General features: G+C 49.3%; 2 protein-coding genes across 3 annotated transcripts; one reads left to right on the top strand and one right to left on the bottom strand.

The window, feature by feature from the left end:
* Nucleotides 1-87: 87 nt before the first annotated feature.
* DXO (decapping exoribonuclease) lies at nt 88-2,309 on the bottom strand. The gene is made up of 7 exons (XM_068960735.1): nt 2,105-2,309; nt 1,513-1,874; nt 1,115-1,350; nt 809-1,028; nt 551-686; nt 324-418; nt 88-238 (listed from the first exon to the last, which is right to left on the bottom strand). The coding sequence occupies exons 2-7, from the start codon at nt 1,866-1,868 to the stop codon at nt 88-90; spliced, it is 1,194 nt and encodes a 397-aa protein (XP_068816836.1). The 5' UTR covers nt 1,869-1,874; nt 2,105-2,309.
* On the top strand, nt 1,909-11,100 carry STK19 (serine/threonine kinase 19). Of its 2 annotated transcripts, XM_068960736.1 has the most exons (8): nt 1,909-1,998; nt 2,614-2,723; nt 2,845-3,014; nt 8,423-8,518; nt 8,822-8,961; nt 10,149-10,246; nt 10,358-10,505; nt 10,701-11,100. In XM_068960736.1, the coding sequence occupies exons 2-8, from the start codon at nt 2,624-2,626 to the stop codon at nt 10,744-10,746; spliced, it is 798 nt and encodes a 265-aa protein (XP_068816837.1). In that variant the 5' UTR covers nt 1,909-1,998; nt 2,614-2,623; the 3' UTR covers nt 10,747-11,100. The 2 variants fall into 2 exon arrangements, with proteins under 2 accessions (XP_068816837.1, XP_068816838.1); XM_068960737.1 differs by lacking the exon at nt 1,909-1,998 and having other exon boundaries at nt 2,582-2,723; nt 2,878-3,014.
* The last annotated feature ends 453 nt before the right edge of the window (nt 11,101-11,553 follow it).

Below are 11,553 nucleotides of genomic sequence, written 5' to 3'. Positions count from 1 at the left end.
CTCAGCTCAAAAGACACAGCAGGGAGAGCCACCTGGAAATATGCCTTTATCTGTGCACACAGAAATAGGACCAGCCCCTGTGAAGCATCAATCCTTGGGGGAGGGTGTCTTGGGCGGTGACGGGAGGTCCTGGGTCACAGCTTCCACGTACCATGGAGGCAGGAAGGCGTGGGGTGCATCTCGGTGTTCAGACACTGTGACAGGGCCGCCAGGCTCCCAGGAGAAGAGGTAGACGAGCCTGGGGGGCAGATAGAGTCCTGAAATGAGGGCTGGAGGCCGAGTTTCTGGGCCCCAGTGGGGAGGGGCAGAGCTGAATGCCTCACCTGGGGTCATCCTCAACCACTGTGTTCTGGGCGAAACTAAGGAAGGCAGCGCAGAAGTTCATGCACACGGAGGGGTTCCAGCCGTCACGGTCATTCTGGAGAAAGCCCAGGAGGAGGCAGAAGGCCGGTGGTGAGGGTGGGAGAAGGGGAAGGTGGGCTGCAGGTCCCTGGACAACGGACCTGTGGTGTTGGTGCAGGGGGATGCAGGTGGGAACTCATTGCCTCACCCTGACATATTCAAACATCTCCATGGTAGGAAAGGTCTTCAGGGAACAGACAAAACCCTCCGGGTTACGGAAGCCAGCAACAACATTTGGGACGCCTGGCAGGAATGACTGAGCCCACCATTTCAGGAGCTTGTGTCTGTCAGGAAAGGCAAGGGGGTCAGTGGGACCCCTCCTCCACCCTCCAGCCTCCTCCTTCCCCAAGTCTCTTTTCCAAGCTTTTCATCCAAGGTTCTCATCCTGTCCACCCCTGTCCTGAACCTGTAGAAGGTCTTCCATTGGCCAGGGCTGTGCATCTCCTTGGAGGTCTTGAGCTCTACATAGCAGGTGGGGGGCTGTGTGGATGGGGCCTGGGGGTCTGTGCAGTCCACCTCCCCGGAAAAGAGAAGAGGGTGGTTTCCCAGGCGGCTGTGTAGCACAGAGCAGAAGGCCACGTTGGTGTTAACCTCCCCAGAGGGATCTGGGGAGACTCCGGGTTTGTCTGCACAAGGAGAGAAACAGCAGCAAGGGCTGGGGGCTCTCAATCTCTGGGGATAGGGGAGGGGGCAGAATCAGGGCAACTCTCACCTGCACACATGTACTGCTCAAATTTGTACCCCATGTACATAAGCTCCCGGAGCAGCGGTGGCCGGGTGAGCCTCTGAACCCGAGCAGCTGGCGTCTCTACCTCACTCAAGTAGAGCGTCCCCTGGAAGCGGGAGGCTGCCAGCTGCCAGCCTTCCTGCCGCTCATATGGTGTCGTCAGCAGTTTTGTCAGGTGCCCCCGCCACGTCACTATGGCCCCTGCCAGCCAGCCTGGACCCCTGAGGAGGAGGAGTTAGGGGCTGAAGGTCTGACACCTGCAATAGTGTAGACGGCTTCTCCAAAGAATAGGGTAAGGTAAGGACTTACTCCAGCTTTGGCTCTCCCAATTTTAGAGGGTGAGTGCAGGTCTCTAGGGCTACTGTGTGTTATGGTTTGCTCACCCCTCTAGCTGGCCTCGATGCGCCAGGAGCCAGCGTAGCAGGTGGTCCAACCTCTCTTGGACCTCTTCGTCCCGCGGCTGGTATCGATCAGGGTATCCGTCTCTGAGGTCAAAGTTGGGGCTTTGACCATTGGTGGGAGGTGGGCTGTAGTACCGCAAAGCGCGAGCATCTCCATGGTACTGGCGCTGTGCATCCAGGGAGAAGCAGCCCAATTCGGAAGGGCGCCGGTAGAAAGGAAAGGGCCCAGAGTAGAGGGCAGCGTGCGTGGGCAGGGAGGGTGCTGGGCGGGGGAGCTTGTTCCGAGGCTCAGCGACCTCTATCTCTCCAGCTTCTCTCTTGGTCCCTCTGGACTCCATGAGGTCCTGCGAGGGGACAAGGAAGTTCCCCTTTTAAAAAGAAGGGCTGGAGAAGAGGGACTTCGAGTCAGGACTAAGCGAGTCTGGCCTTGAAACATGCAAGCTCCGTGTCCTCAAACAACCCCACCAGGTGCGCATGCTACCTTTTCCCTTGACCTATATACCCCCAACCCCAGTAGCTCCAAACCCAGAGTGGTTAGGAAGGATGGTTGGGCTCAGGTCAAGGATCTGGTTACCTCAAATCCTGCCAACCTCGACTTCCACCTTCTCAGGGCTATGACGTCATGGCAAGTACATCATATGTCAAAGGGATGCGAAGGCAGTTTTCTCCGCTCTCGATGACGCAATCATTCAGCGACAGAGGCGGCCTAACTCCTAGGTGGCGGGAGGGGGCTGTGCGCTTTACACCGGGAGGGAGATCCCAGCGTGGCCACCCGCGCCCCTCCGCAGCGCCCAGGCGTCCCCGGACGTGAGCGTTCTCAGAGGAAGCCAATCAGCAGCGGACGTGGGACTTCGGCCAATGAGGATGGCGCTGGTGTTGGCATTGGCACCGCCCCTCCCAGCGAGGGGCGCAGGGATGACAAGTCGGTGCCTCTGTCGTCAGCACTTCAGCCTACGAAGATGGGGCTGATTGGTTTCCGAGGAGGGACGCCCAGGGAGCCCGTACGTCACTGCTCTGTGCCGGAAGACTATTTTCGTGGTCTCTTCCCTCAACAGCTTTCTACCTCTTCCCCGCCGCGAACAGATCCCGGGATATGAGCCGGAAGAGGCATCGCCTGGTCCCGGAGACCTTTGGGTTGAAGAGGCGGCGGGAACTAGGGGATGTAGAGGCAGATCCTTTGCGATGCGAGTCAGGTAACCATGGCAACCCCGGGGCGAGGCTAAAGACCCCAGCTGGCGGCAGCCTCGCCTCTGGTAACCCTGTATGTTGAGACAACAGCGCCCCAGTGTGGTACCCCCGCTTCCCCCGCCTCAGTTCACGTCGCAGTGACTCGGTGTCTCCGCCCAGGATCTGCGCGAGAGGCAGTCGCAGAGATAGTGCGGCTGTTCCCGCGAGTCCTGTTTGAGGATGCGCTACCCCCCATCGCGCTGAGGAGCCAGGTGTACAGCCTCGTACCGGACCGAACCGTGGCTGACCGGCAGCTGGTGAGGAGCGTCAGAGCGACCAACGGGAAGGCGCTTTCGTGCTTCGTGGGCACTTCCGAGGTTCTCCCCATAACTCAGTCCACCAGCTGTTCAGCCATTCAGCAAGCGCTGGGTCTTTCTGGGCCGGGCATTGTGCCAGGCACTGCGGTGCCGAGGAGAATGCTACAGACCCTCAGGGGATAGCATTACAAATGATGAAGGTGGAAGAGCGAAGCTTTTGGGGAAACTGAGTCACCGGGCGTGGTTCGAGATGGGAATGCAGGCAGACGTCAGATTAGGGCAGGCCTTGTACACCAGCGTCGTTTCCATTTTATAAAGAAGGCAATGAGCTGGCAGAGAATGTTAAAACAAGAGAGGGAGTGGTGTGTTGCACGGATTGGAGGCAGTGTCATGAGGTGGGGAGATCAGTTAGGAAGATACTGCAGCTGAGAACTGGTGAGGCCTAAATTAGGGCAGTGTAGTAAGGAGGGAGAGGATGGATGAGGGATTGGAAAGGGAAAGAGGAAGGACTTCAGGATAGCTCTCGGATTTTCTGGACGACTGAGTGGTTGGTGGGGTGAACAGAGTAGGAGAACATTGAGTGGTTGGGGGCAGATGATGTGTTTATTTTGTACGAGTTGAGTTGGAGGTGTTTGTGGAGCACCCGGAGGCAAATGTGCAGCAGACAGTTGGATGAGGGTTTGGAGAAAATTCTGGGCCACTGATAGAGCATGGGAAGCCATCGAGATGTGAGTAGTGGTTCAGTCTGTGGATGTGGGTGAAATTGGTAGCAAGAGGGAGGAGAGGAGTGGTTTTTAGCCTTTTTACAAACTTTAGAAGATAATGAAAGTCATGGCTCTCCAGAAAAAAATGCATATATGCTACTATATATGTATATATAGTGTATGTACAATTTGAGGAGGAAGGGGGTTGTTTCACAGATCCCCTGAGGCCAAAGGTTAAGGACCCCAGGTTTGCAGTGACAGATGATAGAGCCAAATCCCCAGTGCTAGGAGATACCAACATTTAAGGCCGTGTTTCTCAAAGTATGTCCTGAGTTCCACTGGATTACCTGGACTGCTTATTCAAAACTGCAGGTTCTGGGAATCTCTCAGTGAGAATGAATTAAGCTTTCTTGGAGTAGGAACTGGAAATCTACATTTTAAAGCTACTTCAGGTGATTCATAATCTATGCTAAAATTTGAAGTTCAAGGACTTCCTGGGAGTCCAGTGGTTAAGACATTTCCACTGCTGTGGTGGGGAGCACAGGTTAAATCCCTGGTCGGATAACTAAGATCCTGCATAACTCGAGGTATGGCCAAAAAAAAAAATTGAGATCCACTGATATGGTGGGGGTGGGGGAGGAAAAGGAGGTGTCTGTGAAAAAGCTGTTAAAAGAATTGACAGAGTTGAGAGGAACCCAGGAAGAGGTATATTGAGAAAGTAGCAATTTTCAAGAGGGTGGAATAGTTGGCAGTGTTAAAACCTATGATTCAAGAGAGTGGTCTGTGATGTGGTCAAGTAAAATAATAGTCAATTGGATTTTGCAATTGGCAACCTGTTAGGAAGAAAAAAGGGGAGAAAAGGAAGATGGAGACTAGCTCCAGTCTCTTAAGGAAGCAAGTCAGAACCACTCCTTATGGAGTATTTGTTGTTTTTAACCTACTGGTGTTAGCCTAAATTTTAGAAAAACTTTAAAAATTGCACAAAAGAAAATATAAACACATGTAATTTAAAGATTGTTTATAAAGCAAATACCCCACTTAACCATCACCCAAGTCGACTGCAGAACATAGCCAACAGCCCATATACAGCCAAAATGCCTTATGTCCCTGGGAAGCAACATACCTGACTGGTTTGATAATTGTTCCCTTAGTTTTCTTTATATCATCTATGTGTTTATCCATAAACAACATAGCTTAGTTACCTACTTTTCACCTTGATGTAAATAAAATCATACCATATGTATTTACTTACATCTTGTTTCATTAGATGATTATTTTTGAGATTCATGGGGGCTTCCCAGGTGGCCCAGTGATAAGGAATCTCCTGTCAATGCAGGAGACCCAAGAGACGCTGGTTGGATCCCTGGATTGGGAAGATCTACTGGAGTAGGAAATGGCAACCTACTCCAGTATTCTTGCCTGGAAAATTCCATGGACAGAGGAGCCTGGTGGGCTACAGTCCATGGGGTTCCGAAGAGTTGGACATGACTGAGTGACTGAGAATGCATGTGCATGTGTGCGCACACACATAGGCACACACATGGTTTAAAATTCATTTTCATAGATTTCTATTTTGTGAATATATCCCACTTTGTCCATTCTAGTGGGAGAAATTGTATTAAGAATTTGTCAATGTCATCTAAAATTTCATATTTATTGACAAAGTCTGTAATTTCACTTTATTTTCTGTAGAATCTATAGTGATGATCTTTCTTTGTTGTTGTTGTTCTTTATATTGGTTATCTGTGCTTTTTCTAGGTTTCTCTTTCCGCCTTCCTGTCTTGGTCAGTCTCACTAAGGTTTATCAGTTTTAGTAGTCTTTCAAAGAATTAGCTTTGTTGCTCTTTCTTGCATGCATGTTTTCCATTTCATTCATGTTTCCTCTCTACTGCTATGCTTATTTTACTTTTTTTCCTCCATTGATTTTCATCCTCTATTCTTTTCTAATAGAGGCATGTCAGGCTGTAGTCTCCCCCTATATATATCATCTGTCAAAGTGAAAGTGAAGTCGCTCAGTCATGTCCGACTCTTAGCGGCCCCATGGACTGCAGCTCACCAGGCTCCTCTGTCCATGGGATTTCCCAGGCAAGTGTACTGGAGTGGGGTGCCATTGCCTTCTCCAGGGGAACTTCCCAACCCAGGGATCAAACCCAGGTCTCCCGCACTACAGGCAGACGCTTTCCTATCTGAGCCACCAGGGAAATCCTTGGTCAACCATCTGTCAAGTGTGGGTATATATTTCCATTATCATTTATTTCAAAATATCTTCTAATTTCCTTTGTGATTTTTTTTCTTTGACTTACTGGGTTGATTAGAAATGTATGTCTACTTCCTAAACATTTTCTAGTTACCTTGATAATGATTTCTGGCATAAATGATATTATTATGGCCGGAGATCATACACAATATGATTTCAGTCATTTGGAAGCTTATTGAGACATGCTTTGTGCTATACAGTCAGTTTTACGAAATATTCTATGTATGTATATTGAAAAAAACATGTATTATTCAGTTACTAACTTCTTAGTAACTAAAGTTATTATTGAAATCTTTTATTTCCTCACTGATTGCTATTTTGTCTGTTCTATGGGTTTATGTGAGTTAGATTAATGTGCTTTTGTGATTGTGGCTGTTATTGTCTCTTCAGATACTTCCCACAGCTTCTTATCTCTTTTCTTCTGGGACTCCAATTAAACACATATGGGGCCTTCTGTCTGAATACTTTGTCTCTTAGCCTCTTGTCCTCATTTTTAATCTTTTTGATTGTCTTTATTATGTTCTGGTTATTATTTTTTTTAATCTGTCTTGTAGATTAGTAGCTTTTTAGCTGTGCCGTAATGTACTGACTCCCAGAGTTTACTCAAACTCATGTCCATTGAGTCGGTGATGCCATCCAACCTTCTCATTCCCTGTCGTCCCCTTCTCCTCCTGCCCTCAGTCTTTCCCAGCATCAGGGTCTTTTCAGATGAGTCAGCTCTTTGCATCAGGTGGCCAAAGTATTGGAGTTTCAGCTTCAACATCAATCCTTCCAATGAATACCCAGGACTGATCTCCTTTAGGATGGACTGGTTGGATCTCCTTGCAGTCCAAGGGACTCTCAAGAGTCTTCTCCAACACCACAGTTCAAAAGCATCAATTTTTCGGCGCTCAGCTTTCTTCACAGTCCAACTCTCACATCCATACGTGACTACTGGAAAAACCATAGCCTTGACTAGACGAACCTTTGTAGGCAAAGTAATGTCTCTGCTTTTGAATATGCTGTCTAGGTTGGTCATAGCTTTCCTTCCAGGGAAAGGAAATTTCATGGCTGCGGTCACCATCTGCAGTGATTTTGGAGGCCCCCCAAATAAAGTCTGCCACTGTTTGCTCATCTATTTGCCATGAAGTGATGGGACCAGATGCCATGATCTTAGTTTTCTGAATGTTGCGCTTTAAGTGCAACTTTTTCACTCTCCTCTTTCATTTTTATCAGGAATTCTTCACTTTCTGCCATAAGGGTGGTATCATCTGCATATCTGAGGTTATTGATGTTTCTCCTAGCAATCTTCACTTTCTGCCATAAGGGTGGTATCATCTGCATATCTGAGGTTATTGATATTTCTCCCAGCAATCTTGATTCCAGCTTGTGCTTCATTGGTGATAGACATGGAGGCCTGGCGTGCTGCAGTCCATGGGGTCTCAAAGAGTCGAATACGACTGAGCGACTGAACTGAACTGAACCTACTGAATCCATCTGTTGATTTCTTAACTTCACCTGCTTTATTTTTGAGTTCTGGAATTTCTATTAATACATGAATGTCTTTCACATCCATTATGTCAGTTTTTATAATTTCCTGCTGAAATTTTCCATTCTAGCTTTTATTTCAGCATTATAAGCATACTTAAAAAAAGTCTATTTTTGATAAGTTTACTGTAACATATCTTTTTAGGTTTGTTTCTATTGTCTGTTTCTTTTGAATTTTGTTTTCCTATATTAGTCTGGTAATTCCTTATTATCTTATAAGCTCTTTAATGCTTAAACAGCTTTTAAAATAACATTTTATGCAGCATTTTACCTGATTTTCAGCGAGTGAGTAGGTCTTGCTATATTCCTGGAAACAGAAGTTCTGGTTTATTTTTATTTGTTTGAAACATTTTATCCCATATTCCTCTCCACTTTCCCCACCCAAAATCTCAACTGTTAATTCCTTGAGGGCAGAGCCCATTAATCACTGCTTTATCTTAGTGTCTGCCTATGATTGGTCTTAGAAAATATGTCATGATTTTTTTAATGTATTTTTTTTTTTTATTCAGCAGACATTTTAAAATATTGATTATTTATTTGGGTATGTTGAGTCTTAGTTGCAGGATGCAGGATTCTTAACTTGCTGTATGCAAACTCTTAGTTGTGGCATGTGGGATCTAGGTCCCCAGTCAGGGACTGAACCGGGGTCCCTTGCACTGGGAGCACGGAGTCTTAGCCACTGGACCACCAGGGAAGCCCCCTGTGTTGACAGCTGTTTAACAGATAACTCATGAGGTGGGTGGGTGAAAGACTAATTGAAAAAGACTGTTTGGTGATCCCCCTAATTCCCCATAGTTTTTCCTTTACTTAAAGAAGAACTCCCCAATACTTGGACACAGAATGTCCCTGCCCAGTGTGTCCAGGGTATAGCAGAGCCTCTTCCCCTGATATCCTTTTCGCTCTCATGTCTATGGAGGCAGAAGGCACTGCAAGAGCAGGGGGAGATCAGGATTGTCCAGCTAGGCTTCGACTTGGATGCCCAAGGAATCATATTCACCGAGGACTACAGGACCAGAGTGAGTATGACTGTGTGTGGGTCATGGGGGCCAGGGTAGGGGGTGCAGGAAGACTAGGGAGTGGAAATAAAAAGAAAAGAGACACCCCCCCCCCCGCCCCCCCTCCACCTCACATCTCACAGACAGGGCACAGGGCTCCGATAAAATATTAATATGAGGGAGAGGAAGAAGAGGAGGAGAAGTATGAGAGGTAGAAGGCCCTGAGCAGCAGGCAAAACATAGGAAGAGAAATGTGATCCTGGGGACAGAGGTCGGTAGAGGGTGAAGGTGGGGCCAGACCACGTCTTTCATCTCTGGTTCCAGGTCCTCAAGGCTTGTGATGGCCGCCCATATGCTGCCGCAGTACAGAAGTTTCTGGCTTCCGTGCTTCCAGCCTGTGGTGACCTTAGCTTCCAGCAAGACCAAATGACACAGACCTTTGGCTTCAGAGACCCAGAGATCACGTGAGACCTGGGGGAACCGACAGAATCAGGCATCTGGCCCCTCCCCTCCTCCCTCCAGTCCCATCCGGCCTTGTTCTCTTTCTTTTGGGGAACCTGTTAAAAAGGTAGACTCTTTTTTTTTTTTTAATAAAATGACCTAAGTTTGTGCTTCTTCCCCAGGAGGAGAGGCCTGTCTTATCTGAGGCCTTCGAAACAGCCCTGGACTAAAATTCAGGAGATATGGGTGGCTAATCAAATGTAGAGGCCTGGCAGGAGCTGTAAATGCCCGGTGGGAATCAGCATTCACATTCAAAAGAACAACAGCTAGGCAAGGGCTAAAACAAAGTATCGTTTCAGGAGGGTGGGTCTGACTCAGGATCCTTACTTTGTAACCCCATGATATCCCTGAACGCATTAGATAAACTTCAGTAAGATTTGAGAAGAGCTACGGTGAGGTATGGGGCTTCCCTGGTGGCTCAGTGGTAAAAGAATTGCCTGCCAATGCAGGAGACGCAGGTTCAGTCCCTGGGTTGGGAAGATCCCCTGGAGAAGGAAATGGCAACCCACTCTAGTGTTCTTGCCTGGAGAATTCCATGGACAGAGGAGCCTGGCTGGCTGCAGTCTGTGAGGTTGCCATGGAGTTGGACATGGCCTAGCAACTAAGCAACGAACAACAGTGGTGAGGTATGTGTAGGTAATGGCAGGAGCTCCGGAGAAAGGCCTGTGTGTCTCCCCTGGTGGTGGGACTGAGAGTGGTCAAGGGGGCTTCAGAGAGGAGGAGCAGTTTTAGTGAACATGCAATAATAACAGTCATGTCTGACTCTTTGCAACCCCATGGCTGTAGCCTGCCAGGCTCCTCTATCCATGGAATTTTCCAGGCAAGAATAAGCCATTCCCTTCTCCAGGGGATCTTCCCAACCCAAGGACTGAACCTGAGTCTCCTGCACTGCAGGTAGATTCTTTACTGTCTGAGCCACCAGGTAACAGGAAAAGAGAGAGTGGACGGAGGGCAGTCAGGTGGGAGAATGGCAGGCAAGGTCATGGGGCACTGAGCAGCATGGTCTGAGCAGAGAACTGCCCCAGGCAGGACTCCTGTCGTCCAGTCCCTCGGCCTAGGTGCCCAGGCCTCTGGAGACTTAGTGTCCAATGTTAGTGGGCGGGGAGGAGAGAGAGCTCTCAGAGTCAACACTTCATCTCCACTCTCTTAGGCAGCTGGTCAAAGCCGGGGTGCTCACTGTCCGAGATGCTGGAAGTTGGTGGCTCGCAGTGCCTGGAGCTGGGAGGTTCATCAAATATTTTGTTAAAGGTACACTCTCTGTAGCTCAGGCCCGTAGCCCCTCAACAACACTTTTACGTGCCTCCTCAGGCCTCCAGGCCTTATTCACCTTTACCCTCTCCCATGCCACCTCTCCCCCAGGGCGCCAGGCTGTCCTTAGCATGGTCCGGAAGGCCAAGTACCGGGAGCTACTTCTTTCAGAGCTCCTGGGCCGGCGGGCACCTGCCTCGGTGCGGCTCGGCCTCGCCTACCACGTACACGACCTCATTGGGGCCCAGCTGGTGGACTGGTGAGTCTTGCGCCCCAGCCTCTGGAAGATGACAGAGCAATGACCTCAGGTTGGATTTCCTCCCTCCTTGTGCTTCCCTCATTAGCAAAGCCCAGCCCCTCTCCTGTCTTCTGGAACCTGGGAGCATATCCAGCCAAGGTCTGAGTTCTCTGGAACTCAGGAACCCGGCTCCAGCCTTGTCTTTCTCTTGCACAGTGTCTCCACCACTTCTGGAACCCTCCTCCGCCTGCCAGAGACCTGAGGACTCTGTTCATCATTGCACACCTCCCCAGGGTGGGGATTGAGGGGCCCAAGAGGGCTGCCCACCCGGGCTGAGGCAGGATCACCTTGGGAAGGCTTGGGAGCCAGGAAGAGTGCTGGGCTTGCTGCTGTGCCGAGGGTCAGATGTGACTGCCTCTGTTGACCTGGGCTGCGTCCCATGGAGGGGTTTGGGCTGTGCTTCTCTGCCCTTTCATGGAAGTGGAGCCAGAAACCTTGCCAAGGCCGTGGCTGCCGTCTTTCATGCAGCAAGGTGCTGCCACTACTCTGTCTGGGGTAGGAAGGAGGGGTCACTGGGTAAGCTGTCAAAGTTGGACAGAATTTTTCTTCCTACATGTTGGGTTGAAACTGCCAAATAAAGTACTTCTAATGTTTTGTGGATGTCTTTTGTTTCATGAGACGTGTGAGTCTGGGCACTTCGTTTAGGGGCAGAGGTAAAGCCAAAGTGGGACCTGAGCTTTACCTTGTTGATCAGAGAGGAACAGGGGACACTGAGGTCAGTTTCCCCTGAAGGATGGTGAGAATGTGTCTGATTTCCTAAATGACAGAATTTTTGTTAGAGCATGCAAAAAGCTAGTGTAGTTCAGTTTTTGTGGGAGTTAGTATAAGAGGTTTCCCAGGTGGCTCAGTGGTAAAGAATGCACCTGCCAGTTCCGGGGACTGGGTCAGGAAGATCCCGTGCAGGAGGAAATGGCAACCCACTCCGGTATTCTTCCCGGGAAAATTCCATAGACAGAGGAGCCTGGTGGGCTACAGACCTCGTGTCACAGAGTTGGACATGACTGAAGCA

Source organism: Capricornis sumatraensis, chromosome 22 (assembly GCF_032405125.1).
Source record: "Capricornis sumatraensis isolate serow.1 chromosome 22, serow.2, whole genome shotgun sequence".
Taxonomy (NCBI): Eukaryota; Metazoa; Chordata; class Mammalia; order Artiodactyla; family Bovidae; genus Capricornis; species Capricornis sumatraensis.
This window is presented reverse-complemented; position numbering and strand designations above follow the sequence as displayed.